General features: G+C 42.8%; 1 protein-coding gene across 2 annotated transcripts; it reads left to right on the top strand.

The window, feature by feature from the left end:
* Positions 1-1,193: 1,193 nt before the first annotated feature.
* On the top strand, positions 1,194-26,605 carry DCUN1D5 (defective in cullin neddylation 1 domain containing 5). 2 transcript variants are annotated; one of them, XM_084842688.1, is made up of 8 exons: positions 1,194-1,659; positions 6,660-6,751; positions 9,190-9,260; positions 11,945-12,036; positions 15,698-15,806; positions 15,897-16,001; positions 21,432-21,534; positions 23,964-26,605. In XM_084842688.1, the coding sequence occupies exons 1-8, from the start codon at positions 1,583-1,585 to the stop codon at positions 24,017-24,019; spliced, it is 705 nt and encodes a 234-aa protein (XP_084698814.1). In that variant the 5' UTR covers positions 1,194-1,582; the 3' UTR covers positions 24,020-26,605. The 2 variants fall into 2 exon arrangements, with proteins under 2 accessions (XP_084698814.1, XP_084698816.1); XM_084842690.1 differs by lacking the exon at positions 21,432-21,534.
* The last annotated feature ends 1,146 nt before the right edge of the window (positions 26,606-27,751 follow it).

Below are 27,751 nucleotides of genomic sequence, written 5' to 3'. Positions count from 1 at the left end.
CCCCGTATAATTCCGTGAATGAGGCAGAGTCATTGCATGATAAAAGCTCTTCTGAAAGCATCCCCAGAATCAGATGGTGGGCTCCTAGCAATACCAGTTAGAAGGCATTGGGCAGGTATTCCATCTTATTTTTTCCCTTAATGGATTTTCTACGGTAAGAAAAAAGATGGAAGTGGTGAAAAAACACAGGAGGATTGTGAGTAGAATATTGCCTGGACGCCCGTAAACTTCTGTGAATGAGGCTGGGCGATGACAATATAAAAGCCTTGTTTGGAAGCACCCTTTCTCACCAGAAAAAAAACTGTTAAGGAAGAAAACACAGAACAGCTGCACGTCCCACTTAGGATTGCTCTTTTAATTTTGCAGAGAAACGTTCCCTCAATTCATTCGGTTCCAAGCTTTGACAATCAGAATGTTGTACTGTTGTTTATACACACGGGGTTTGTTTGCGTATGCTTTTGCCTATGTACTGGAGTTTTGTAAGGAATATCTTTATTTTTATATGATCGTACGATCTCTAAGACCGCAATCCGATGCCTGTTGAGACAGAGAAGACTCCTACAACTCCCAGTTGCTGGGACTTGTAGGAATTTTCTGTCTAAACAGGCATAGGATTGCAGCCTAAAGGGATTAATGATTTCTATAATTTAAAAAAACGGTAAACCGCACCGTAATATGAATGTAATTGATTGATACATTAACCAAAAACTTATTTCCTGAAAGCGCGGGGCTGTTGAACCCATTCTCACAGGCAATCCTATACCACAGTGATCTGTTGGGAGTAAGCCTCATTGAACTCTGAGTAAGCATGCGCAGGATGCTCAACTTGCGGCCCTCCAGGCTTTCGGCCTACAAATCCCATAATCCCTCAGATTGGCTCTGCTGGCTAGGGCTGTTGGGAGGGGTAGGCCGACAACGGGTGGAGGGCCGCAAGTAAGCCCCGCTGAATTAAGCAGGGCCGCTTTCTGCTCAGGAAAGGGGCTTTCATTATAGGCTCACAAGGCCCGGCTGTCCCGCTCGTCCCCTCAGCGGCGCCGTCCGGCCTACGTCGCGGCCGACCCCCTCCCGCGCGACGCTCCCGAGGGGCGTGGCCAGCGCTTTGGCCCCACCCCCGTCTATTAGCTCCGCCCGGGGGGAGGCGGGGCGAGTCGTCGGGCGCGCGCTGTCATTTCCTGCTCCCGCCTCTGCGCGTCAGGGCGGCGCGGCGCGCTCGTTCGCGTCCCCTTCTGTGTTCCGTGCCGGCGTCGCCGCCGCCGCCGCCGCCGCCGCCTCTACCTCAGCCTCGGCGGAGCTCGCTTCACAGCCGCCCCTTCCACGCTTGCGCTGCTTGCCTGGCGTGGTGGAAGCGCCGCGAGGAGGGAAGGAGCCGGGGACGGCGGAAGCGCGAAGCGAGCGCGACGGCGGCGGCCGCGGCAGCCTCTTCTCCTCGTCCCTCTCAGCGGCCGCAGGAGGAGGAGGAAGAGGAAGAGGCTCCGCAGGCGGCCGCGGCCGCTCCCCGCGCCCGTGCGAGCGGGGCGCCCCGGGGGGCCCGGCTCCCCTCCCCTCCCCTCCCTGTCTGCCCGCTCTTCGGTGAGCCGGGGAGATGCCCGTGAAAAAGAAGCGCAAATCTTCGGGGCAGGCGGGCGACGAGACGGGCCTCAAGAAGTGTAAAATCAGCAGGTACCGGATCGCCGGCCAGGCCCGGCTCCTAAGGTGTTGGACCGGGCGAGGGAGGGAGGGAGGGAGGGAGGGAAGGAAGGAAGGAAGGAAGGAGCGGGATCGAGGCCCCCGGTTTTACTCCTCCTCCGTCGCCTCGGTGACAGTTCCAGGCGAGGGGGTGGGGGAGGGCGAAGGAGCCCGTCTCTTTTGTGATAGCAGCCTCTGTAGTTCGAGGAGGGGGGGGCCCTTCTTCCTCTCCGCCCCTCCCCCTAATAAGACATCACCTGTTCTGGCGCACATACCAGAGAGTAGGTAGGGTGCCAGATGTTGTCACTGTGGCCTGCCCCCAACTGAAACTAAGCTTGAACAGTAACTGCATGTTATGCGTATTCTTAGACCGTAAGCCTTGTTTGTCTCTTCTCTCTGCCATACTCTGGGCAAAATTTAGATTGTTTCTTGGGGCGGAGGCTCCCTCCCCCTCCGAACTCCTTATGCTCCTCTGTAAAGTGCTTCAGTGGTTCTGCATCGGGGTGGGCAACTTGTTGGCCGTCCAGATCTTTTGGCCTACAACTCCCATCATCCCTCACCACTGGCTTTGCTAGCTAGGGCTGATGAGAGTTGTAGGCCAAAACATCTGGAGGGCTGCAAGTTGCCCAGCCTTTCTTCTTAAACAGTATATAATGCTGTAGTAGGCCTTCACAAACTGTTGTATCATCTTGTCCTGTGATGTTTTTGCCCAGGGAAGGAAGATGTAAGGGAAGCAGGTTGCTTAACATCACTTGTTTATATACAGTGGTATTGGTACATAATGCTTTTCAGAGTAATATAAGACAGATCTCTGCCCCAAGGAGCAGATATTCAGTCCTCCTTGAGACCATCTCCTTGTAACACCAATATACTCTATCCAGACATGATCCCCTACTTTGCTTATATTAACAGTGTATACCCAAAAGTGTATCAGCAACTGCCAGTCCAGGAGCTCGATTTGCCTCCCAAGGACGTATCATTTGACTTCCACCATAGCCCACCTGCCCCATTTATTATGCACCTCAACCACATTTTCCTTTGCAAGCCAAGATGCAGGGAAAGAGCTCCAGATTGCACTCCAGCATGAACAATTACTGAGGTTCTGACAGAATACTCCTCTTATACACCTTAGCTTATTTATCAGCACAGATAAGCTGAGGTGTAAACTCGAACACAGCCTCTGTTGTTGTTCATACTGGAGGGAATGAAGTGCCCTTTGGCTGTGTGTCAGCTTGCATGGGATTGGGTCAGTGGGAGGAGCTGATATTGCTAGACCTTGTAAAGAAAATTACAGTTTTAAATGGTAGCAAATAATACATATTTTGCTGCATGTATTTCAGAAGATAACGTAAAAATATTTGCCAATATACAAAACTAATAATTTCTTAGAAAACATATTAGATTGAAAACTCTGAAAGATGTTGCTGGACCTTCTATTTTTTAATCAATTCAAAATAAGGCCCTGTTGAAAACAAAAACAGTGGGCAGCAAGATCTATCCACTGTTCCACAAACCTGCTTCGATAATACAGGAAGGCTAGGCTCCCACAGTTTTCTTTCCATCTTCTCTTTAATGCTGTAAGCCTATCCCACTTAGTTAGGAGTAAGTACCATTGAACGCAGTGGGGCTTACTTTTAAGTAAACATGAATAGAATTGAGCTGTTAGAATCTCAAGGCTGACATTCTATACATTCAGCTCTTTGTTTTAAGACAAGACAGCATGCATTTAACAGGCTGGTTTAGTCTTCTCTTGAAACCCTCCAAAGTAGCTGGGCAGCTGCAACCTGTCCAGCTACTTTCTTTTGAAGACTACATTTATTTTGCTCTGCTTTTGGGACACCTTTATTAGATGGCTTTTTATGCCAGACAAAAGAACAGCCATTCATTCCATTAATTACGGTGGCAATGCTGTTTATCCTGCCCACAACACAACAACCCACAAAGGTTGAACTATGGGGTGTTGTGTTGTGTGAACCCAGCCATACTAACAAACCGTGGTTTGTAAACCACAAACAATGCACAGTTCACAGCCCAACAACAAACCATGGGTTTTCATGGACTACTTGTGGTTAACAAACCATGGTTTGGTAGTGCGATTGGGTTCACACAACATGACAACCCACAGTTCAACAACATAGAATCATAGAATAGTAGGGTTGGAAGGGGCCTACAAGGCCATCGAGTCCAGCCCCCAAACATCACAGTTCAGTGACAACCCACACTCAATCCATACTCAACCTTGAGTGTGGGTTGTCATGTGAACCCAGCCAGTGAATTCTTGATAGTTTAGTATAAAAACTTGCTTTTAGCAGTATTGCTTATGCAGACTTGCATGCTGGGACATGAACTTCTCATTGCCATGTCCAACAGGTTTGGAAAGCATGTTTTGTTTCATGGTGAAGTAAGAACCTTGTTTCATGGTGAAGTAAGAACCTGACTCCCCCACAAATGTAAAGGATGATGGCATCAGATAGTAAAATAAAAGATTAGAACCCTTATTGCAGGAATGGCTAAATGTTTGCACAGACCAACAACCATTGCTTTGGTGCCAGGTAAACAGCTATTTAGTGCATTGTTTTAGAACTGTGAAAACTTGCTGCAAGCAGGAAAAAAAACTATTTTTACTAAAGGTGAGGCATAACAGCTATTGAATCAGTGTAATATAACAGCTATGCTTGCATTGTGGCTTGAAACAGTGGCACAGATGTTTAGGATCAAAACTCTAGGGAGGAAGATGCAATGAAATACAATTGGCATTGCTAGGTTACAACCCAGAGAACACCCCCCCCCCGGTCGCCCCTCCCAACAGCTGTTAATGTGGATTCAGCCATGACCTTCCCCAGATTCCATTGCCCAGCTTTTCGCCTAGTTTCCCATGGGGCATACTTCTCCAGCAAGAATGGGGGGAAATAGGCAACGCAACGGGACCATAATTGCTATTTGCAGCAGTGAGGCTTTTATTGTTATATAGCACCATCAATATGCACAGTGCTTTAGAGTAGAAGAGGATATGTCCCTGCCATGAGCTTCTTGCAATCTAAAATTCAACATGGGAAACAGAGGAAAAGGAAGGAATGGAAGCCAGTTGTGTCAGTTGCACATGCTTAGGCTTCAGTACAAGCTGGATTTTATATAGCAAGGTTGTCCAGGTTGCCACCTGTCATACAGTCAAGATTCTAAAGGCGTCTGTGCTCATATGTACATATTCTCCAAAATCACCACAGTCCTCCATAGTAATTCTTGGCTCAGCTATTCTGTACTATAAGCATTGTTTACTGATTTATTTGCGAGCAGGCAAAGGCTAAATTAATGTCTTAAATAATTCTAATTGCTTTCACTTTAACATCAAATTGTTAGGGACTTTTCAGTAGCAACAGTTAAGTGCTGTGCAATACTGTGTTGACTTGCATTCCATTTGGGGCGGGGGCTCGATGGTCTTATAGGCCCCTTCCAACCCTACTATTCTATGAATTCACTAGGCTATGAATGTTGAATGTCACTCAGGATTCAGACTTTCAGTTACACCCGAAACTTTGTGTTCAAATTAAACTGGCAGACATGAATTTCATTATTACATGGCCTCTAACAATAATTGACTTAGCTGTCCTCTGTGGTTGAGAAGGCATCTGTATAAGATGAAATCCTAAGTTCAGTTATTAGAAAATAAGTCCCCTTGCATTAGGTGGGATTTTCTTTTATGCTAACGTGTTTAAGGTTATATAACTGCAAATTATTTATGTATTTTATGTACCTGCTACCCCATAACTTGCCTTTCAGACAGTCTTTCAAGCTTCCTACACAAGACCAATATTAAGACATCATAAATAGAGTTAAAATAAACTTTTAAAAAGATAGCAGTACAAAATCAGCTTTAAATAATTCAATATCCAATCTTCCACCAAACAAAACAAGTAGGTCTTAGCTGTTCTCCTGAGTGAATGCAGAATAGCAGGTTTTTCTAATAGCAGGGAATTCTATAAAAGTAGGGCTATCACCAAAATGTCCCTTCTCCAAGCCCTAACAGACTTCATATATGGGGCTAAAGAGGAAGACCTCAACAACCTATCTCAAAGGTGAGAGAACTGAATCCCCTCAAGTATGCTGGGTCCAGAACAATAGAGATGTTTTAAATTTAGCCATTGGTCAGAAAATACATTGTGTATTCCACTACCAGGTCAGAAAGTTGTGGGAAACAAAATCTTTGTTCAAAGACAAGAGTGTTTTCCTCAGCTGCCTGTGTATCATTTTGTATATCATTTCTTGTTCCCTAATACGTAGCATTACTGCCTATGATACAGCTATACTTGCAGGCAATGTTGTGCGTAACACCTGGTGGCTGTAATACAAATGCAGATCCCAATATGCATCAAAAAGCACATCCACTGGTCCACATAGATGAGATGCACAACAGCATCTATGTCAATTGTGGCTAGTCCTGCATATAAATCTCCCCTGCACAGTGGGGGCATTGGTCATTTTGAGGTTTATCAAAATGGCAGTGGCAGTGTAGTTGGGTTTGTTAAGTGGCCTTTCAGAAGCACCTAATGATTTCAAGTTCCATTAACTTCACTTTGTAGGGACTTAATTTTTATTTTTGTGTTAACAAATATATATTGTAATGCCTAGCTGTGTTCAAGAGCCAACATCCTTTCTCTGTAGACTTGAAAAAATTGATTATCAGAATAAAAATGAATGGTTGGCCTGTTAAATTGCTGATTGGTTCTTTAAACTGTTGAATGAGTGTGAGCTTAGTAAAAAAAAAAAAAAATGAAAGCAAGGAATGCTGTCATCACCATTCTGGCACTTTGAAAAGGAGGGTAGTTCACTTTCTGTAAAACATGTAATAAATAGTAAGTCAAGCTCAAACAGAGCACATTCGTTTTAAGCAAACTTTTGCTTTTTAGAACAATGTCTTGTCTTATAGTAACTCATTATTGGGAATATATCCAAAAAGTGAGTAACTTTACCAAAGGCTTCGTTTATGTCTTTATAAGCTATTGCAGATCACAAGCTTCTAGTAAAGTGATAAGTGGTGAGGAGCATTTTTCAAGCAAGAAGTGCCTGGCTTGGTTTTATGAATATGCAGGTATGAAACTTATGCATGGTTACTTTCTGGTTTTTGTTTCAGTTACTTAGTAATAATGTCTAACTGTTTTGTGTCTTTCTGCAACTTAAAACCTAATTTCGGGCTTAGAAAGCCTGGCAAACAATTACTGAGGGGGTGGTTCCTTAACGCCAGCTCATTTGCATGTCCCTTCCACCTGCACTTCTTTGGTTGGTGCCTCATGGAGATTAGTGCCTATACCTGTCAAACAACAGCAAATGCCATGCTGGTGAAATCTTGTTAGGCTGAGAGTATGGCTCTCCTTTTCTGTTTTGCCTTAAACGCCTTTTGGGCCTATAAGGCAGGAAAGAGACAGTGTTGTGAATATAGCCTGACATGGCAGTAGCCAGCTGTAGTTGTCTCTATTGCACTATATGAGCAGTTGATTCAGTGCTAGCCCATGTTAAACACAGGATAGTGCTTGGTTGGTTTCACATGAAAATCAGCTTTGTCTCTTGTTGCTCTTAGGCTAGTGGGAGGAGAGAGTGCTGAGACATTTGCCCCTTGGGTACTTGGGCATTTACTACTTGCCCTAGATATAAGGCCTTAGGAAAAAGATGAGCTTTATCCCAGTGCTTTCACACCTTAATGTGCCATTGCCTTTTACTGAGAGAACGGCAGACATGCCCTTGCACTTATTTTTCTTTTTCTTTTGGGGTTTAAAATGTACTGTTCTTATAGATCCAGCCAGTTAAGTCTCTCTATATTATCAGTAGCTGAGGCTCCGATACTGTCTCTCCTATATGCTTTTATTTATGTTTACGTAGTAGATAACACTATATTTTGTACAAATGCATCTGATAAAAGTACCTTGGATAAACAGGTGTTGTACAACTGTTCCTGTTCTAAGCAAGCTCCATCATAAGATATGGATGTCTGTTTCTCATATATAGTTTCTTGTCTTGTATCCTTTCCAATTAAACATCAGAAAAAAAGTATCTTGAATATAATCTCTCCTTTAGTTTGTTTTGTCTTCTGTGCATCCCATGTGTGTGTTTAAGTGTACACTTTAGAGCAGCCTTCCCCAAGCTGGTGCCCTCCAGATACTTTGGCCATCAACTCCTATCAGCCCTAGCTTTTATGGCCAATGGTCAGGAATCCTGGGCATTGTAGTCCAAAACACCTGGAGGGCATCAGATTGGGGAAGGCTGCTTTAGAGCCTCATTTCTTAATTGGTAACGATAATCAATTTCCTTTGTTACTAACAGTCTCTGTTTTACTAGCTGGATGAAGAGTGCTGAGGTTTTGGAACAAAAGTGACAGTCCATGGTTGGCATCAAGTTATTGGAGAGAGGTTTTTGAAACTTCAAGCACCCTTACTTCTATATCTTTTAAGATTGTGTAAGAAATAAATAATAAATAAATAAACAAATAATAAGATTCTGAATGCAAAGGGAGACGGTCCATTTTTCTTCCTTTTAACTGATGAAACCCAAAAAAGCTACTCTCTAAAACAGCAATAAGTTTGAGGCACCAGATGAAAGGGAAAAGCAAGCAAAATGCTGACATTTTAGTTACCAAATGTAGTAATTGCCTTTCCACCTAAGAAGGTGTTTGAGGTAATATAGAATAGTTCAGAACTAAAATCATAAGCTCAAGAACAACAAAAACAAGAATAAGTTCGAGGAAATACATGAGGTGGCAATAAAACAGCTTCAGAGCAGGAAAACAGAGCTTGTCCGAATAATGCTTATGTTGGAAGTCTTAAAGCTGTTTGGGAAGGATGCCTATTCAGCATGATTATATTTTACTCAGAATTGCAGAATTCTGTTTTAACGTGTCTTTGTATAGAAGTGAATGAGGACTTGTTTGTGTAATCAGATATGTTGCCCTAACCAGTTAGCTTGTTTAAAACTCGCTGCTTTCCCAGAAGAGGGAGTTAATCTGAGGCTGAATTGAAAGAATTAAAGAGAATCCCCAAATAATTGCCTCTGTTTGTCAGTCACTGTATAAACAGTGGCATGATATTCCCTCAGGAGTGGAATGGGTGGAAATCAGACATCAGTCCAAGCACACAGTGAGCTAAGTTTATGATCTGAAGGTTATGCTCGCCCAACACGGGTTCTTAGTTCAGGATAGTAGTCGTGAAGCAGGTATATCTGATACATCTTAATATATCATGTAAAGATGTAAACTAATCATGTGAAGCTCAGACTATGCATTTGATGGCAGACCCAGGTTTAGGAACCCCAGTCTGCTGAACATCTGGAAAGCCATGTGATTAGAGGGCAATTTGCAGCAGAGGAGTGACTTGTAGGTAAGAAGTGCTTACCCCTTCCCCTGCCTTGCTGCTTCTCCTCCCACTCCACCCACCACACACACTCCAGATATGGGTGTGCTGGCAAACATCGCATTTGGTCATGAGTGAGGAAATAATTTTTTTATATGTGATATCATCACTTACTTTGTTTGTTTTGAAGGTGATGATGAAATTGTAGGGCCTGAAGGAATGGAGAAATTCTGTGAGGACATTGGTGTTGAACCGGAAAATGTAAGTTTTGCTACTGAAGATTAAGATGGCATTTTCTGTAAACAACTGAAATCAAACATAGAAGTCAGCCTTCCCACATTTCTTCTTATCTTGTATTATGCTTCTTCCCCGGCCCACCCCAATTCATTTATTGGATTATATGCACGATTAATTTATTGACTAATCTCCAGAATCCTTTTTAAAGATCTACTAAGTTCAGTAACCAAGAACCCTGTGCTTTCTTAAGACGTGTTGGGGTGAGAGGCTGTTGCAGAGGAGAATTGGGTGGGAGTTGAGGTGGTTAATCCTTCCATGTCCCCCAGTTCTCCTCAACATATATCCCCAGTCCATTTTCATATCTAAATTACTGACTGACTTTGAAAATTCTTTTTAAAGATCAACTGAATTACACAATCCAGAGCCCATAGCAGCCATAGTGGACATGAAATTCTGAGCTACTCCTGAGTGAGCTACTCATGAATGTTGAAATTCCCCAGAACAAGAAGCTTGGGGTGATCCAGCACCAGTCTGAGATTGCCCCAGCTAACTCAGGAAGAGAGGCTGTTGAGCAGTGGGACCGTGTAGGAATTCTGTTGGTGTACATCCACCCATCTGCTGCAGCATGCACTCAAAGTTAATGAACTGTTGATGGAACATCTGGTTACCAAGATAAAATTTCTATTCTATAGAGTCATTCCTCTCCACCTCCCCACTGCCCCACCTCTAGCCTGCTATACCATGGAATAACCTAGCAGGCAGAGCTGGGTGAGACACACTCCCCCCTCACCCAGGTCTCCGTGTTACATGCCAGGTCCATATCTTCATCCAGAATTAAATCCTGGATGAGTGATGTTTGCCCAACAACTGACCTGGTGTTAAAAAGCAGGACCTTCAGGCTGGGAGGGCTTCCTTTGCTGCTACCATGGGTTTTTTTGGTAGATAGGAACCTGAACGAAGAGAAGGCCAAGCAGATGTCTTTCCATGCCATACCTCCCCCTGCCAGTTATTACTTACGTAACTCCCAATTCTCCAAGACCCATCTCATAAAGCCCACTAGAGCAGCTTTAAACCCACCTCCTAAAAATACAAGTTCTAAGAGGCCTGGGTAGTACTAAAAGCTAGGGATGGGAGGGAATTCCTCCACGGACTCCATTGAGGCCGTATTCTTTTGAATCTGGCCTCCGGAGTCCATGGTGGAACAGGTCCACCTACCTCTGCCTCCCACCAGACCCGAGCGGAGCCGGATCCTCCTCGCTGGCCGGCTCCGTACAGCAAGCAATACAGCTGCCATTGCCGTGCTGTATCGCTGAGCACTCACTGCAGGAAGGGATCCGGGCGCAAATGGCGTCTGCTACGCCATTTGTGTCCCTGTTTTTTCACATGATAGGCTACACAAATATCTATGTAAATACAAATGCGTAGCCTGTCACGTGAAAAAACAGGGACACAAATGGCGTAGCAGACGCCATTTGCGTCCGGATCCCTTCCTGCAGTGAGTGCTCAGCGATACGGCATGGCAGTGGCAGCCGTATCGCTTGCTGTACAGGGCCGGCCGGCAGCTCTGTGGAGTCGCAGCGGAGCCGGCCAGCGAGGATCCCTGGGGGAGGAAGGAATTGCCTCCCCCCGCACGGACCCCCCCCCCCCCCCAGGACTGGCAGGTAGGGGATTCGTACATCCCTACTAAAAGCTCCCCGCAGACACGATACCACACACACACACTGATGTCCTAGGCCTTCCAGCCTTAGGTGGCGAGCCTGCCCACAAGGGCAGCATCTCTCTTATAACCCCTGAGTCCAGAAAGGAAATCTTCAGTATTCCTCAGAGCTCTCCTTTCAAAGGCACTGGCTGTCTCATTGGGTGTATTGAGGAGGAGCATATGCACCCAGATGCCCCCTCTGCTCCTATTGTGCCCTCTATCAGTCAGCCATGGAGAAAGTGCTCCATGGCTGTGGAGGACAGAACATGATTCAGATGTAGTCTGTCCATGGAATTCCACGTACCTGATACTCAAGAGGCTGGCCAAGCAACAGAAATCATTCACAAGATGGCCAGGGTTGGAAGGTTCATATCAGCCACCATTGAACATGGTGCAGTGGGCATCATCTCACAGTTAGTTGTGGTTGTCAGTCTTAGCTTCCAAAGAGCAAAGAATTCAGTAAGTCAGCTTCTGATGCATTCTTGAGCGTACCTTCCAAAATGACAGTGATTGGAAACCTCTGCTAAAGGCATTCCCTGATTGGAAGCTAGAGGTATCAGTCACAAAACTATGTGTACACACACATTTATCTCCCCCCGCCCCCCAACCTGGGCCTGGTATTTTCCATTTTCTTAACAATTTTGAGTGATTCAGACATGTGTTGGACAAAAAACCTCCCTCCAAGAGGGTTCAGAAGCCTTAGAAGCAGCCCACCTCGCTTCAGACCTGAGTCACATCTGATTTGAAGGTCTGAAGCAAAGTGGGCTGGTCCAAAGTAGAGATATTCACCTCAAATTTGTGCCTCATCCAAGCCATAGTGTTACGAGGGAAATTCTACTACATGAGCTAATTTTAAGTTGAACCTTTACTTCGGATCCTTGGAAGTTTTTACTGCTGGTCAAAGAACGACTACATGGGCCAAGTGTTGTTGAGTAGATAAAATTTGTTCCTTGTAAATATGACTCGTTCTCTTGAACCTTCATTTCTCCCTTCACCCATTCCTGTACAGATTATTATGCTAGTTCTAGCCTGGAAACTGGAGGCTGAAAGCATGGGATTTTTTACAAAGGAAGAATGGTTAAAGGGGATGACCTCGTTACAGTAAGAGCTTCTTATATTTGAAATAATCTTCATATGAGATTGCAGGATTTTTTTTCTTTGAATTAGTAAACTTCTTGAAGATAAGGTAAAAAACCTTTGTCTGTTGATTGCCAGTTTCAAACTGGTCTGAGGATGCCTGTCATGATTCATGTGGCCTCTCTGTGGGTCAAAACTAGATGCTGCATGTAACTTCCCTTGACATGTGTTCCTGTAGTGAAATCAGCTGCAATTTCAAGGGTGGATAAATGCTTAACTCTCCCACTACATTTCCACGTAAAATCAGCCCCTACCCCAGTATATTTTTCCATACTGTTTTTGTTTTGTTTTTTAAGCTAAGGGAACAGTTTCCATGCAACTGCATATAATGTCTGGTTTAGCCCACTTTTCACAGATCCAGACTGGAGTGAACTAATACTTACTGCATCCAAATGCATTCTTACCTTCTGTTGTGGACAGCAGCACTGTCCTTTCATATTTGTTATTTGCTAAAGGCTTGCCCAGTTTGCCTGGGATGTGAAGAAAACAGAAAATTCAGTGATTTCCCCAAGCCAGATGCTGCATTTAAAATGGGGGTTCAGAATTGTCACATCTCCTCTCCTGAACCTTAGCGGGTGAGGTGGGGGAGATTGATATGGAAAGGCAATGTGGTCCTGATGCTGCTTCCCCCACCCTTTCCCTCTCCCTGCATTTCCGGCACTGCCTTCAGACAAGACAGGAGTGACATGGTTTCTTTGTCCCCATGCTATCCTTGATGGTGTCTGGCCCACACAGTGCTGGGATGATGTGCGGGTTTTGCCCCAGTGCACTGTTGTCTATAAGAGTAGCACTTTGTTTCTGCATAGCAATGAAGATGCTGAATGAGAAGCAGTAACGTGTTGGATGAGGGCTAATAAATTGAATCTAGATGAGGCAGAAGTCCTGTTGGTAGGTGCTTTGTCTAACCAGGGAAACTGGTGGCTAACCTCTTCTGGATAGCTTGCACTCCCTCTAAACTTTATTCCTGCACTGAGCAGGGAGTGGTACTCGATGGCGTAAATGGCCCCTTCCAGCTTTATAATTCTATAATTCTAAAAGTGACAGTCATAGATTAAGGGTATTGATAGTCATTGGATGCCCTGGGTGGCACCTTATGGCACACAGTGCCTTTCACTAGCTAAGGCAGGTGACCAGCTTTGACCCTTCCTGGATTGCAGGGGCTGGTAACCTTATGATTTGGGGCACTCCAATGTATCATATGTGGTACTGCCTTTGAAGACTTCCCAGGAAGTTCAGTTAGTATAAAATAGAGCTGCTAGTTACTGACTGGGTCCAATTCAGGAACACAACTCATCATTGCTAAAACAGCTGCACTGGCTGCCATCTGTTTCTAACCACAATGCAAAGGGCAGGTCATTGCCTTTAAATCCCAAAATGGCTGGTGCCTAGCTGCTTGAGCATGCTGATACTACCCCCTTGCTTTTCTATGGCCCTGTTTTGGCTCCAATTCTCACCCATGAACAGGATGCACGTTGGAACTGGGTTTCCTCTTAAAGAGAGTAACTATGTGGGAGAAAGTAGAGTTATGCCATCAGACTCCTAAATCTGCATTGAACCCTGATCATCTCACTGTTAGAAGTGAGAAACAGATTTCCCCATGCCTCCTAACTATGTTGCAAGTTGAAGCCCATTTACTTTGTCCTACAGGACTCATATGATGTCACTGAGTCTGCATAGCGCCATTCAGTCATGATAGCCTTGCTCTCAGTCCTCTTTCCAAGATTTGCTACAGTGTGACAGAACATTAGCAAAGGACAACAGAAAGTTAGGAGTATGACAAATAATTACTTTTTTAAAAGTTCATAAAAGCAAATAAACTATTAATTGAGATTTACAGTTGTCCCCATAGTCCTGATCCTATAGTTCTCATCTACATAAAATGTTTCCAGCAGAATTTGTATGCTAAGTCAGTGCCTTCATTTGATAGGCACTGTAGATATTCCACTCCTTACTTGTGTTAATACACCTTTCCCTGTAATGACTGGTTTCTAGTAAATCAATTATTGTAGGGTGTGAGATTGAGAGGCCCCCTAAAACTGTAAAAGTCCAGTTGTAGACTTTCGGATTTTATGTATAAGAATACGAACTGGAACAAATGTTGAAACTGTTGGGAAATTGGATCCTCCAATGTATCCATTTGACTGATCCCACTGTCCAGAAAAATACTTGCTTCACAAAGTGGCACACATCCATCATAAAACCAGACATAGCCCATGCCATCTGGCTTACAAACTGAAAATAGAGGGCATATGAGGAAAGGGTAGAGGGTGAGGGTAGGTAGCAGAAGGAGATCAGCTTGAAAATGCTGGAAGAATGTGGTGAGCTGTAAAGAGGCATTTCTAGTTAGTTAGGGCTCATTCCTTGTTGATTCTATTGCTTGGACATAATAGCACAAGAGCCATGCTGGATCAGAATAAGTCCTATCTAGTCCAGTGTCCTGTTCCTACAGCAGCCAACCAGATGCCCACAAGCAGGACATGAGGGCAATAGCACTGCGCAGAAATAGAAAAGCTACTGTGTGGGCCTTGTTCCTCTAGCTCACAGCTGCGCAACCTTTTCGGCCCCAAGGGCTCCATTTGGTGTCTGCTGGGATGGCATGGGGCCACACATGTGTGTGCAAACACATGAACACACACATATTCACATATAGCATACGTGTGTGTGTGTCTCTGTCTCTCTCTCACACATACACACACACCCCACTCAGTCAAATCCAGCTCCAAGAGGTTTCAGAAGCCTGGCACCTGCTTTGATCAGATAGCACCAATACTCCTCCCAGAAACCCCAGCCATCCAGGAATCTTGGCTCCTTGCCCTTCTCCCTCTAACGCATTATCTTGCTGAAGAAACCTGACATCTCACAGTCGGTTGGTTGCCTTAAATCTTTTCAGAAAAAAGGGGAAAAAATGCTCTAGGAACAGGCTCTGTTGTTCCTGCCATAGAAACCGTGTTCCTAGAACATCATAGGAAATGGGCAGGAGCCTTCAGTCACTATTTCTGGGGATGCTCTAGGAATGAAGTTTCTATGGCAGAAGGCTTAGAGCCCATTCCTAGAGTGTGGTGTTTTTTTTTTCCTGAGTTTTGTCTGGGGGAGGCGCACTTTTTGCACCCTTGCTCTAACTAAAACTAAAAGACTAAAACATTTTCTTCTCCACTGCAGTACTAGGTAGGGATGTATGAGACAAAACATTCGAATAAAGCCCCATTTGCAGCCCCAAACATGAACATGTGTGCATTTTCAGAGAAAATATTCACACATTCCTGAAGTTGTGAGCCCATTCAAAAATGCACGTTTTTCAAAAAGCACACATTTTCACGCTTTAATTGGAGGAAATGTGCATTTTGAGTGTGCAAATTTAAAAATGGACATTTTAGTTAGGGTAGAGATCTTCCTGGAAAGGTGTGGGGAAGCAAGTTCCCTGTAGCTGCCGGAGACTGGGGCCAGACTGAACTTCACCTTGCCATAGCAGTCTTCCTGATAGAGAGGGAATGCAACCTCCCTGTGGTTCTTGTTCCCACAGTGTCCATTTGTTCTATGCAAGATTATTCACTCTAGAAACACACCTAATCTTGGTAGTTCCTCATCCAAATATGTTTGGCATGTAACGTTTTATCTTTTATTTAAGATGTGACTGCACAGAAAAGCTGCAAAGTAAATTTGATTTTTTGCGCTCACAACTGAATGACATTTCAACATTTAAGAATATCTACAGATACGCATTTGATTTTGCAAGGGTAAGTGCACGTTCCCTTTAGAAAAACAAGACTTGAAGGAACTGTCATCTGCACTCTGAATTATGCTTCTTCTTAAAAAAATCTCTTTAGGATAAGGACCAGAGAAGTCTTGATATTGACACTGCAAAATCTATGTTAGCTCTTCTACTTGGGAGAACGTGGCCGCTGTTTTCAGTGTTTTACCAGTACTTGGAGGTATGTACCCATTAAAAGAAAAAAATAAAATGTGTTAGAGCTATCCTATGGTCCCTGGGAGAATGTCAGAGTCCCCATTCCCGAAGCCTTAAGACAGTCCTACAACTTCAGGGGTAGAACAGTGAGTTCCGATCCCTCCCCCACCCTCTTGCAGTCGCCACAGAAAGAACCACAGTGCCTGCTTTCTGAGTGTGCAAAAGTAACCTGGGATGACTCCATAATCAGAAAGGGTGGTGACTTTTCCCTGCCCCTGGAAGTCAGGCAGGTGCCAACACTGTGCTGCCTCCAGAGCCTCCTGAAAACAGCTCTCTTCCAGGAAGCATCCCTTAACTGCCCAGCCACAGTTTTTATTGGTATTCTGTTTTTAAAGGAACAATTTTAATATGGTATTTTAATTCTTTTTATCTCTTTATCATTTTACTTTTATGTTCACCACTCCAGAATCTCTTGGATGTGAAGTGGTATACATATATTGTAAATAAATACAAATAAATAAAAGTCAAAAGGGGGGCATTCCAATGGGAGGATAGGGGAGAAGAGCAGCCATGATCTGCTGTATCCTGCGGCCTCTCCAGACCCAGCAGCATGACTGCTCTAGATGGGCTCATAAGCCCTTCTAGAGGGGAAAAAATACAAAGGAGGATGCAAAGGCGAAAATTGCCTCTGCTGGTCCTGCCAGCAGGGCAGGACATAGGATATTTGGAAGCCTTTGAGATCAGAGGCTTCCATCTAGCACAGAGCTTTCCAAACTTTTCATGTTGGTGACACACTTCTTAGACATGCATCATTTCGTGACACGGTAACTCAGTTTTACTAGCAAACCAGAGGTTAAACTAACTCGTTATAAGAGATACGGACACGTACATAAATTGTAATAACGAAATGTATGGGGATACAACATATCTCATGAAAACCTTTCATTTATATTTTTAAAAATATATGATCTGTAAGATAATAACATACATTGTTGTCATTTATGAGTAACAGTATGTAAATATGTGCAAGAATTTAAAAAAGTTGAATAACACCAATAACTACTTACCATTTTAATGGGATGTATAAGGTTGATGGGATGAACACAGCTTTTCAATATTTGGTGGAATATTAGATAAAGACACTCGCATTTCGTCATCAAGCATTTTTAAGCTTCCACGTTTCAGTGTCTTTAAGTTTGCCATCGTTGAAAAGGATACTTCACAAATGTATGTAGTACAAAACTGCAGAAGAATTTTTAACGCTTTTTTAGCTATGTTTGGATGCATTTTTGAAATATGAATCCAAAAGCTGTCTAAGTCACCCTGTTCATGCATCATTAACAGATTTCGATCATTTTTTATGTCAGCTAATTCTTCTTCAATAAGTGAAAAGTTCCTCATTGCAGTTGAAAGAAATGGATTTCTGATCCAATCATAGTCTTGGATTTCAACCTTTGGGAAGTAATGATGAACTTTCTCTCCAAGCAATGTTAAATGGTCAACAATTAGCGAGCTGATATCACATTTTAGCTGGCCTCAGCAGTTTTGGAAAACGTTTCAAAATTTCCTTCTTTCACTTTCCTTTTCCAAATAGCTATTTTGTCTCCCATAGCACAAATTTTATTTACCGCTGTTAAGATATTTTCACCTTTTCCTTGTATACTGGTGTTTATTTTATTCAAATGTTCAAATATGTCAGCAGGATATGCCAATTTTGTGCACCAAAGTTTGCTTTGAATTAGATCGCAGAATTCATTTTGCTGATTTTCCTCAAAGTTTAAGCATCATTTCCCTCAATTCATATACACGACAAAGCACTCGACCTCTTGAGAGCCAACAAACGTCTGTGTGTAGTAGAAGCTTTTTAAACCTTGCCCCCATGTCTTCACAAATATGAGCAAATAATCTTGATTGAAGAGGTCTACTTTTAATGTAATTGACCATTTGAACCACTTTGTCCAAAACTTTTCTTAATTCATTTCCAATGGTTCGCACGACTAGTGCTTCGTGATGTAAAAAGCAATGGGTAATTATATATTTTCATTCTCTTTCTTTGCTAAAGCTATAAAACCTTTTGTTGAACCAACCATTGAGGGTGCGCCATCTATGCATATTCCTACATAATTTAACCATTGCAAATTATTTTCCTTCATGAAGCAATCAAAAGTTTTAAATATATCTTCACCTCTAGTTCTCATTGGAAGTTCTAGACAACACAAGAATTGCTCAATAATTCTGTCAGTATGAATGAAGCGTATAAAAACCAATAATTGTGCTAACCCACTGACATCTGTTGCTTCATCTAATTGCAATGTAAAGGATCATCTTGAAAAATATCCTTCATTTGCTGCTTAATGTCATCAGACATGTCTTGAATACGTCTTCCGATTGTGTTATCTGCCAAAGGGATTTTATTAACTTCTATCTCAAATTCGGGCCCGAACGTTGTTCGAACAATAGCACAGCAAGATTCCTTTATGGTGGTTTCGGCAATAGCGTGTGGGTCCTTGTTTTTGGCAATTATTTGAGCAACCAAGTAACTTGCCTTTTGAGCTTTCTCTGATGTCTTCATTCTCTTTGTGAATGATGCAGACTGCTTCTTTATAGATTTTGAAAGCTCAATAAAGTATCCTACTGGTTTTTCTGACAAATGACAGTGTTTTGAGGTAAAATGACACTTTAATTTATTTGGTACCATACTTTCATTTGCAAGTATATCCCCACAAACTAAACACTGGGGACAAGGATTGTTTTCATTACCAGAAAATGTGAACCCCAGTTTCATATAATCTTTACTCTATAAACGAGGCTTGGAAATAGTTCCTTTACACTTCTTACATACTAATACAGACTGTTCAACAGTTGATTCTTGCGTAGCTTCCTCTATAGCCGCTACATTTTGTTCATTGCAAACGTCATCTTCACCAGCTTTCCTTTTCTTAATTAGAAAGGTATCCATTTTACGGGTAATTCAACTGCAATTTAATGAATAAATCTATGCAAATTTATTTCTAGGTTTTAGCATTAACTAAATATGAAAATAACAGGACTATTTTTAGCGCTTATCTTTCTCTGTTTTTTCTTATGAAAATAACAGCACCTGCGCTCCACTCCCACAGCGATAAAGTGAGATAAAGATAGGAATCAGGACCAAGAGAAAATGTGGAAAATAAACAAAATTAACTAAAGTATTTACAGTACATATTAGGACACATAGGTCCAGGTAGGAGCTCAGCTGCAAAAACACATGAAGTAGAGAAGCAAAAGTCCAATAAAAATGGTGTAAATATATATGTCTCACTACAAGGCTATACTGCTGTAAATATTTGCAATGCCTATGTCCAGAGTCCAGTTCCAGCACTCTCCGGTGGTACACTGCCAGTGAGTGGTTAATCCACAATTACAGCAGAGTAAAAATAAAAATAAATGGCAGAAATCAACTGAGCTCCGTCCCGACTGGCCAAGATGGCGGACAGCCCGCTCGGTGCAGTCCCAGGTGGCGTTTCCACCTGTGTGTTACTTTGGCCTGGCCGCGCGGCAGCGTGGTGCAGAAGTCTGCGAAGGGCACGCCCGAAACCACACAGGGCTGGTGGCTGCTGCCACTTCTCCGCGCCGGTGTCAACCGAGCTCTGCTCCCAGGGCAGTGCCTCCCTTCCCCTCTCTTCGCCCCGCGCCTCTACCTTTCTGGGGAGCGCAGGCCCGAAGCTCCTCGCCTGCCCGGCGCAGCCCTCCCTGCTCTGGGCGCGTCCAGCAGGCCGTTGTTCTCCCCCGCTGCCCTGCAGCCGCACCGAGGACGTGAGGAAGCCTCTTGCTCGAGCTGATCGCAAATTGCTCGACTAATTGCTCTGCTAACTTCGAATTCTCCACACTCCTTGTGCAGCCAGCGTTACCACACTCCTCGCCATACCACTCCAACACCGCCAATCACGTGCGTCCTGCATCAAGACGCCACGTGATCCTAAAGCAGCTAATGTTCAAGCACCTAAGCCTTAGCAGCTAAGCTGCTTTAACATTAGCTGCTTTAGGAAGTTCCGGGGGTGGGACCAAGCGAAGCAAACATGAGTAAGAGAGTTCCGCGGTGCCCTTCCGCACAATTTTCGCACGACACACCTACACACTGCCGGCGACACACTAATGTGTCGCGACACACAGTTTGGAAAGCTCTGATCTAGCGTTTGGTAATCCCATAGGATTGCACTTCCAGGTAATTTGATCTGCCTTGTGAATAAGTCTACAAACCCTACTAGTTCACCTCACACCAAATGTTAGCCCTAGCTTTAAATAAGAAAAAAGTACCAGCTGACCTGAAGACAGTCCAGCTGAGCATGTGAGCTGTCTATAAACCTGATTGTTGCATGCTTATTCTGACTGCCAACTGATTAGCAAAGAAGAAAAGTGTTCCTATATATTTATGTCCTCTGACATACTCCTGTGTACACTTCCATATCTTAAAAAAAATACGCATATTTCTACATACATTCTACTCCCCTGAATTCCTCCCTAAAAATAAAAGGTTGTTTTATTAATAGTTGGCACTACTTTAGATTGCACAGGCAACTTTAGACTTGTGTGACAACACAACTAGGTGGGTCTCATGAGCAGGGCAGGGCTTATTTGAGTTTCTGCCTCCTTTCCCTCCATTGCTGGGGTAAATAGGTCTTTGCCTTTTAGAAACTGGCAAGCTTATCTACTAAGAGAGCAATCCTGTGCCCGCCAGACAGCGTCTGGGGGGCCGGGGGCATAGGATAGCTCGGTTTCCTGGCTTCGAGCTCAGAGCCAGGGAACCACGCTCCCTCCCCATCCTCCTCCCCATCCCCCTCATAGCTGGCACAGAGAGAACCCTGCCAGTTACCTCTCCAAACTCGGACAGTGGAGCACAGAGATGGGGAAAAGGAGGCATTCTGGGAGCAGAGGGGAGGAGACTGGGGCAGCTGCCTTACACTGTTTCCTATGGCCACCCCAGCCTCCTTCCCATCCAAGGCGCTGCTACTAGACGGGCAAAATCACCCGTCTAGCTGAAATGCAGGGTGGCTGAAGTGCAGAACCACTGCCGTCCTCCCGCCCTGCTTTGGAGACTCGGCAGCCTCTGAGTTCAGAGGCTGCTGACTATCTGGACAGGATTGCACCCTAAAGGAATTCCTTTCAGAGCCTGTAAGAAAGGTTAGCCCCCATATGTGCTGTATTATTCTGCTAAAAAAAAATGTATCTCCCTTATTTCCTTTCTACTCTACCAGCTGCCTTTTCCCATATTCGCATGCCTGCCTTGGTGCCCTTCAGTGCTGTTCCCTGTTACCTTGCCAGAAACCACCTTCTGTTCTAATAGTCAAGTCAGCTTCCTCCTCAAACATTTCCTGGACCGCTATAATCTCTTGCCTTTGGAGGAAAAAAATCCTGATTGTTTCCATATACAACATTTGGAGGGGGCGCTTAGACTCTATCTCTTATTTTTCTGTAGCAGTCAAAATACAGAGTAATTAACAAAGATCAGTGGTACAATGTGTTAGAATTCAGCAGAACTGTCCATGCAGATCTTAGCAACTATGATGAAGATGGGGCATGTGAGTATTCCCATTTTTAAATTTTTCTTATGAAATGATAGTTGGTTTTCAGTTAAAAACACCACAACACTAAGGCTGCATCAATAACATTCATACAAAAACAAAAGAATGGGACAGGGGGCTTGGATGGGATGCTTATTGGTAAAGAAGTCAAATAACAAAACTGCAGTTGAAGATAATTTATTTTTAGTAGAGCAGGGGTGGGCAACTTGTCCCTCCAGATGTTTTGGACTACATCAGCCGTACCCAGAATAGCCCATGGTGAATGATCATGCAAGGTGTAGGCCAAAGCATCTGGAGGGACTACATTGCCCACCCCTGCAGTAGAGGGATGCACAAGTGGGCTCATACATAAAAATAGAATCCAGGCCCACCTACAATGTTCTTGGACAAAAAATTCTCTATAGGCTGACCAGATCTGTAAATATGTATCCATACAGACTTCAATAGGAGGCATAATGAATTTTTTTAACTGTTTTTTAGGAGTATCATTTTTCAGATATTCTGAAAACCAAGTGAAATCCCTAAGCTTTAAAAAAAAAAAAATCTGCATTAATGCAGTTTAATCTGATTTTGGAGATGCTTAAATTTCCATTGTTGGTGCTACTGATTTCTCTAATTCTGTCAGGATACACACATTTTACAATCCCTGACTCAATTATCTCTACAAAAACTCTGTGAATTAGGTCACAAAATGACATTCCCAACATTTACCAGAATAAGCAGAGAGGGGTGCTTTTTCTGTTGCCATGCCCAGACTCTGAAACTACCTCCCCCAAAACATCCACTTTGGCCCCCTCCTAATTAACCTTTCATCATGGTGATAAAACCTTTCTGTTTAGAAGGGTGTTTGACCTTTAAAAACCTGGGTTTTTAACCTCTCCTAGGTTACTCTCATGGAGAGGGGATCATATTAGAATTTGGGGTGGTAAGAACTGCTGCTTTGTTTTGGCTTTTTTCATTTTTGTTTTTTATTGTATTTTATGGTTTTCTTGTGAGCCATGTTGAACTTCTGTAAGAAAAGACAAGGTATACATATTTTTTTAAATAGAATTTTGAAGTACTTTAAACAAGCCAGTGTTTTTGGAAGGCTGTAAAACTCATAACAAGTATAAGAAGTTATTACAGATACACTAAGTACTCCACCAAATGGTGCCAGTTGGGATACAATAATATTTCTTTACACAAATGTCAGCTGGAAAAAAATATTTTAAATATTTTTCTACTGGAAGACTGTAGTGACAAAATGCTTGCCACCTCCTTTCTTATCTTGGGTCTGTCTGTCATGCAATAGGAGGAATGAGCACTCTTGCCTCCTGCAGAGGCAAACCTAAATAATCAGCTCCTGTGAGCCTTTAAAATGTGCATCCCAATCTTGTGTATGTTTACCTGGAAGTAAGTCCCACCCAGCTCAGTGGGGCTTACACCCATGTAAATGAGCAAAAGACTGTAGCCATAAGCTGTGCCTGCGCTGTTCCTCCAGTCTTTCATTTTGTATCTCTGCCAGAGCATAATATCTGTCTGCCTTGTTCCATATCTATGTTTTTTTTTCGATTCCTGGCGGGATGAAGTGGGTGCAGTGACTTAAATCGTTGAATCCTTATCAGCGTGGCTTATTTCTTAGTTTACACAAAGGCCCTCAGGAGAAAGCAATAAGAAATGTTTGCTTTTTAGAAGCATTTTTTTAAGGCAGTAAGACCTGTCTGTACTGTATATTAGTACTGCTTGTAACCGCAGGTCCCTTGGGTGGGAAAACAAATCCTAGTGATGATACTGGCAGGGGTTCACATATCCTAGCTGTCTTTCATAGCCAGTAAAAATGTATGGTTGCCATGAGTCCTGAGTCTCCTTGAAGGGATTGGAGGGGGGGGGGAGTCTTGCCTGTGATGTCACATTAAGCTTCAGAGATGCTTCATATGCCTGTGAGGGCCAGTGCAAATGCAGGGACGGGGTGAGATGGGTATTAGTATGGGCAGGGGCTTGTTCTTGTGGCATTCTGCTCGGAAAGCAAAGAGCTCACTGTTCTCTGATCCTTTCCAAAGAGACTGTAATCCCCTGCCCTTTTCCTGGCTCAGAAGAAGGGTGGCACACCTTGCCAATGTTAGAATAAAAACTGGACTTGCCAGCAACAAGCTGGCAAATGTGTTTGTGGAATCCCATATATTGGGAAAGGTAAGTACATGAAGTGGAGTCAACTAATCCCTGCCTCATGTCTTAGAAGCTGTGGAACCATTTGTAAATCGATGTTTTAAGAATGACAGGCCTGTCTGCTTAAACAGCTTTCTGTAAAACCTGCATTGGTATGGCCAGTTGGAGATTACTACATGTTAACATGGTTTAGGTTGACACTGTTTGTCTTCTGGTATTGCCAAGGAGCTTGATTTTCACTTAAATACTGCCATTTGTAACTGCCATTGTTCCATTTCCAGGGCCTGTTCTTCTTGATGAATTTGTGGAATGGCAAAAGGTTCGCCAAGCATCATAGCAAGAGCAGCTCTGAAGAAAATGCTGGATCTTGTGATGCCCACACCTACAAAAACTGAGTCAAAACCAAGGGTTGCATTCACATGAGCCATTTTTTCCTTTTATTTTTAAAGGAAGCATTGTTACACATGAAATGGGCATTGAACCACATCTCTTCTGAGACTGAAAATTGGAGGGTTTTGTCTTAAGTTTCTATCATTTCAGAACAATAAAGATTCAGATTTGTAACAGTCTTAAAAGTGAAGGATATCCCTTGAATATGACTGTGGTTTCTATATTCAAAACCAAAATATTGTAGAATGCATCAGAAGTACCCTATATGAGTGTTTGAATCCTGGAGATGTGTTAAAGTTGTAGTAGTATATGAATCTGGTATGGTAGTTCTAATGGAATGATTGTCTTTAGGAAGAATGATTAACATTATGCCTTGGCTGGTGTTTGCTAACACCCTTCATCATTTGTGCCATAGTTTGCAGCTTCACATGGAGACATGGCCTTAAAATTACTTTTTCTACAATTGCCACTTATCATTTTGCTATCTTCTAATGGAACATTCATAATTGTCTGCTTTTGAACTTTAAAAAAAGTACTAAACATGATGAAGCAACTATAGACTCTTGAATGACTCATTAAATTGTGTTTTTATTGTAAGCTGGCCTAAATATTAAAAAGAGAAAACTAGGAAAAGCTAGATCTTTTAATGTGCACTGGACTGAGAACACTGAGTATGATCCTTTTTCTTCATCTCTTTTACACACTCTTAGCCAAATGTAGGAATTCTCAAGGCCTACTGTGTAATGTATACATGAATTAAATAGAGCAAAAATGGCAATGAGTTGATGGATGGAAGTTCAGGAAATAATACAGCATCTCACCTGCCACTCAATATGCTTTTTCTTTTACATCAGCCGTCCCCAACTTGCTGCTCTCCAGATGTTTTGCACTGCAGCTCCTAGCATTCCTGACAATAAGCCATGTTGCCTGGAGCTGATGGGAGTTAAAGTCCATTCCATTTGGAGGGCACCAAGTTGGGAAAAGCCGTTTTACGCAGTCATCCTTTTAGGTAATTGAGGTCAACTTTGTGTTGTGACATTATCCCCGTAGCTTACCATGCTTGGTGAGACATAGTAGTATTTGCCTCAGGATAATGAGAAAAATGTACGCACTGTAGCCATGTTCAGGTAATACAAGATAACCTCTTGTCTCGACAAAGTGGTTTGGATATTTTTGGGGGTGGGGAGGGTTCCTTTTGATCCATAAGTGTTTTTGGTATTCAATAGAAAAGGGCTATTTCTCTTTCAGCTCTACCAGCTGGTCCTATGTGAGACCAACTTGGTCATTGAATTCCTTTCGAGTCATTATCTTTGCTCTTCTGTGGCCGTCTGCACAGGAAAAAGGCAATTTGTGGTTTAAGGGGGGGCATCTCTTAACACTTCAGACTTGTTGCTCTTACTTCATTGCTTGTGTTAATGTGTGTGTCCCATTACAGTTTAGAAAGCTTTAGAAGACTTCTTCCTTGGCCTCATCGGAACATATTTGGTCTGCCAGTTTATCTGTGTATGGACAGAAAGCCACTAACATTTTGCTGTCATACCACTCTTGGAAGTCACCCCAAAACCATAGTCTTAAGTATATTTAACTTGGTGGTAATGTGTGGAGTTCTGGGGTGCAAGTTTACTAATCAAAGGAGCACCGTGGGCCAGTACAAAATGAATATTTCATGGCCTACAGTTGGTTTGCAAGGCATACATACTGTGTAAGAAGGCAGAAGAAAATCCATATCCAAATGAGTGTTGTGGATATGAAAAATGCTGACCTTCATGTTTACATGAAGACATCGACAGCATGGAATTCTTTAATGTGCAAACCCAAATAATTGGTATAAGCCTTGTTGGAGCTTCCCAGGATAGGCTGTGATTTGGATGGCATCCTTCCCAGAATAAGACAATGCTGCCTTTAAAAGCACTGTGGCCTGGGGGTGGGGGGGGGGAGATATCAGAGCAGGCACTGGGTTGGCCTCCAGTATCGCAGTGTTCCCAGCTGATTTCTTACACATTCTGAAACTCTGATATGAATGAGAGGAAACAGCTTGAAATTGCATCTAATGATGGAACATAGGTGAGGTGTGCATTCTCTTCTCCCACCTCCGCATTTTTGCCATAGTGCATCCATAGCAACATGTCTCTGTCCCAATTAAGAGTGCAATTATATGCTCAAACGTTTGGGAATAAATCCCAAAGAAAATGTGACTGACTTCTGCATAAACATGCATAAGATGGACCAGTTAGTCATCGTAATTGCTGTGCTTTAGAAAACCATCTCAGCTTTTTGAAGTCTCAGCCTACAAATCAGGAAAACCCAAGTGTGTTTATAATGTAAATCAAACCATCTTTTAATTCATTATGGATTCCGTGTTTTAAACAACCTTAGCCCAAAAGAGCTGACATTAACATGGTAATCAACGGAATGTTGTGTCCACCAATGCCAACGTCTTAATGTGAAGGTATCCAATTGCTGTGTATGACTTGTATCTCTGAGGTTTTATCACTATTCTTATAATAAAACCATATTTCAGGGATTTAGAACCTATTTTTTTGTGAGTGGTTTTTGCCATTTTAAAAAAAATGAAATGCTAGGATTCTATTTGAACATCCATTTTTGCAAAAAAGAAACCACTGTTGAGAAACCTATTTCCATATTGCTTTTTATCAGCAGATAAAATTGCTTGAAGCCCAGTTTCTACTTTTATTGTTTTGCACTGCAATGCCATTTCTGTGAAGTATTTTAAGATGTTCATGTTATTCTTATACTGAGTTCCTAAATTGATAGTACAAACAAGATTTACAAATGTATCAATAGTTATTGGGTGTGGGGAAAAATATAGCAGAGTGATACAACAATAGTTCATCAGGAAAGGAATTATGCAAGTAAAAACGACCAAAATTATAACAAAGAATGAAAACAAGGCACTGCACTTTGCAACATAAAGTAAAGGCAGTGAGAGCAAAACTTCAGGTATCAGACACTAATAGTACAATAAAAGCTGACAGAAAGGTGGGAGTAGAACCTCCTGAATGTTTCTCAGATAGAAACTCTTAAGTATATAGTTACAGAGAAAGTTGACAATAAAAAAAATTGTTAAAGCCCCATACAGTTGAGTGAAGGAAAAGAGGAAACATTGTATGACTATACTATAAAGATAGCTGAAGAGCTACACACCAGCAAAGCTTTAGTTTTTCATAACCAAAACAAGGCAGAACTTAGGTAGGTAATGGTGTAGGGAGAGCAGTCTTAAGTTAACATGTAGTGAAGACTCCAGGCATCAAAGGTCCAAAGCGAGTAAACATTAAGGTGTATGGACACTTGACTAAAAGAGGTGGGCAGGATGAAACCATGTTGTCCCAGAGATAAAGATATATAACCACGTAAAATTACAATAGATGGAGGAAGTTAATGTGGCTTTTATCCAGAACACAGCTATTTTTTTAAGGCAGGGAAATGCCAAAAGTGAAGAGGGAATGCCCCAAGCCATATATGTGGACAGACACACACAGAATAAAATAAAACAGAATAAAGCAGACATGTTTAATAGTGCGTGCGCGCGCGCACACACACACACATTGAGATCTATCAACTGGTCAGGTTTAAGGGGTTTAACAATCCTATGCATGTTCAGGCAGAAAGTCCTACATGCTGGATGGGGAATATTGGGAGTTGTAAGACTTTTTTCTGT

This window comes from Heloderma suspectum, chromosome 3, assembly GCF_057233095.1.
Source record: "Heloderma suspectum isolate Gila_16-S chromosome 3, 16-S_ref, whole genome shotgun sequence".
Classification (NCBI taxonomy): domain Eukaryota; kingdom Metazoa; phylum Chordata; class Lepidosauria; order Squamata; family Helodermatidae; genus Heloderma; species Heloderma suspectum.
Note: the sequence above shows the minus strand (reverse complement) of the source record. Positions and strands in the feature narration are given on the sequence as shown.

What these genes read in the sequence shown, in the direction of transcription:
- DCUN1D5 (XM_084842688.1), top strand. Translation starts at nt 1,583, where the DNA reads ATGCCCGTGAAAAAGAAGCGCAAATCTTCGGGGCAGGCGGGCGACGAG. An exon ending in TTGGTTTTATGAATATGCAG is followed by an intron (nt 6,752 to 9,189) that starts GTATGAAACTTA and finishes TTTGTTTTGAAG; the next exon opens with GTGATGATGAAATTGTAGGG. An exon ending in TGTTTTACCAGTACTTGGAG is followed by an intron (nt 16,002 to 21,431) that starts GTATGTACCCAT and finishes ATTTTTCTGTAG; the next exon opens with CAGTCAAAATACAGAGTAAT.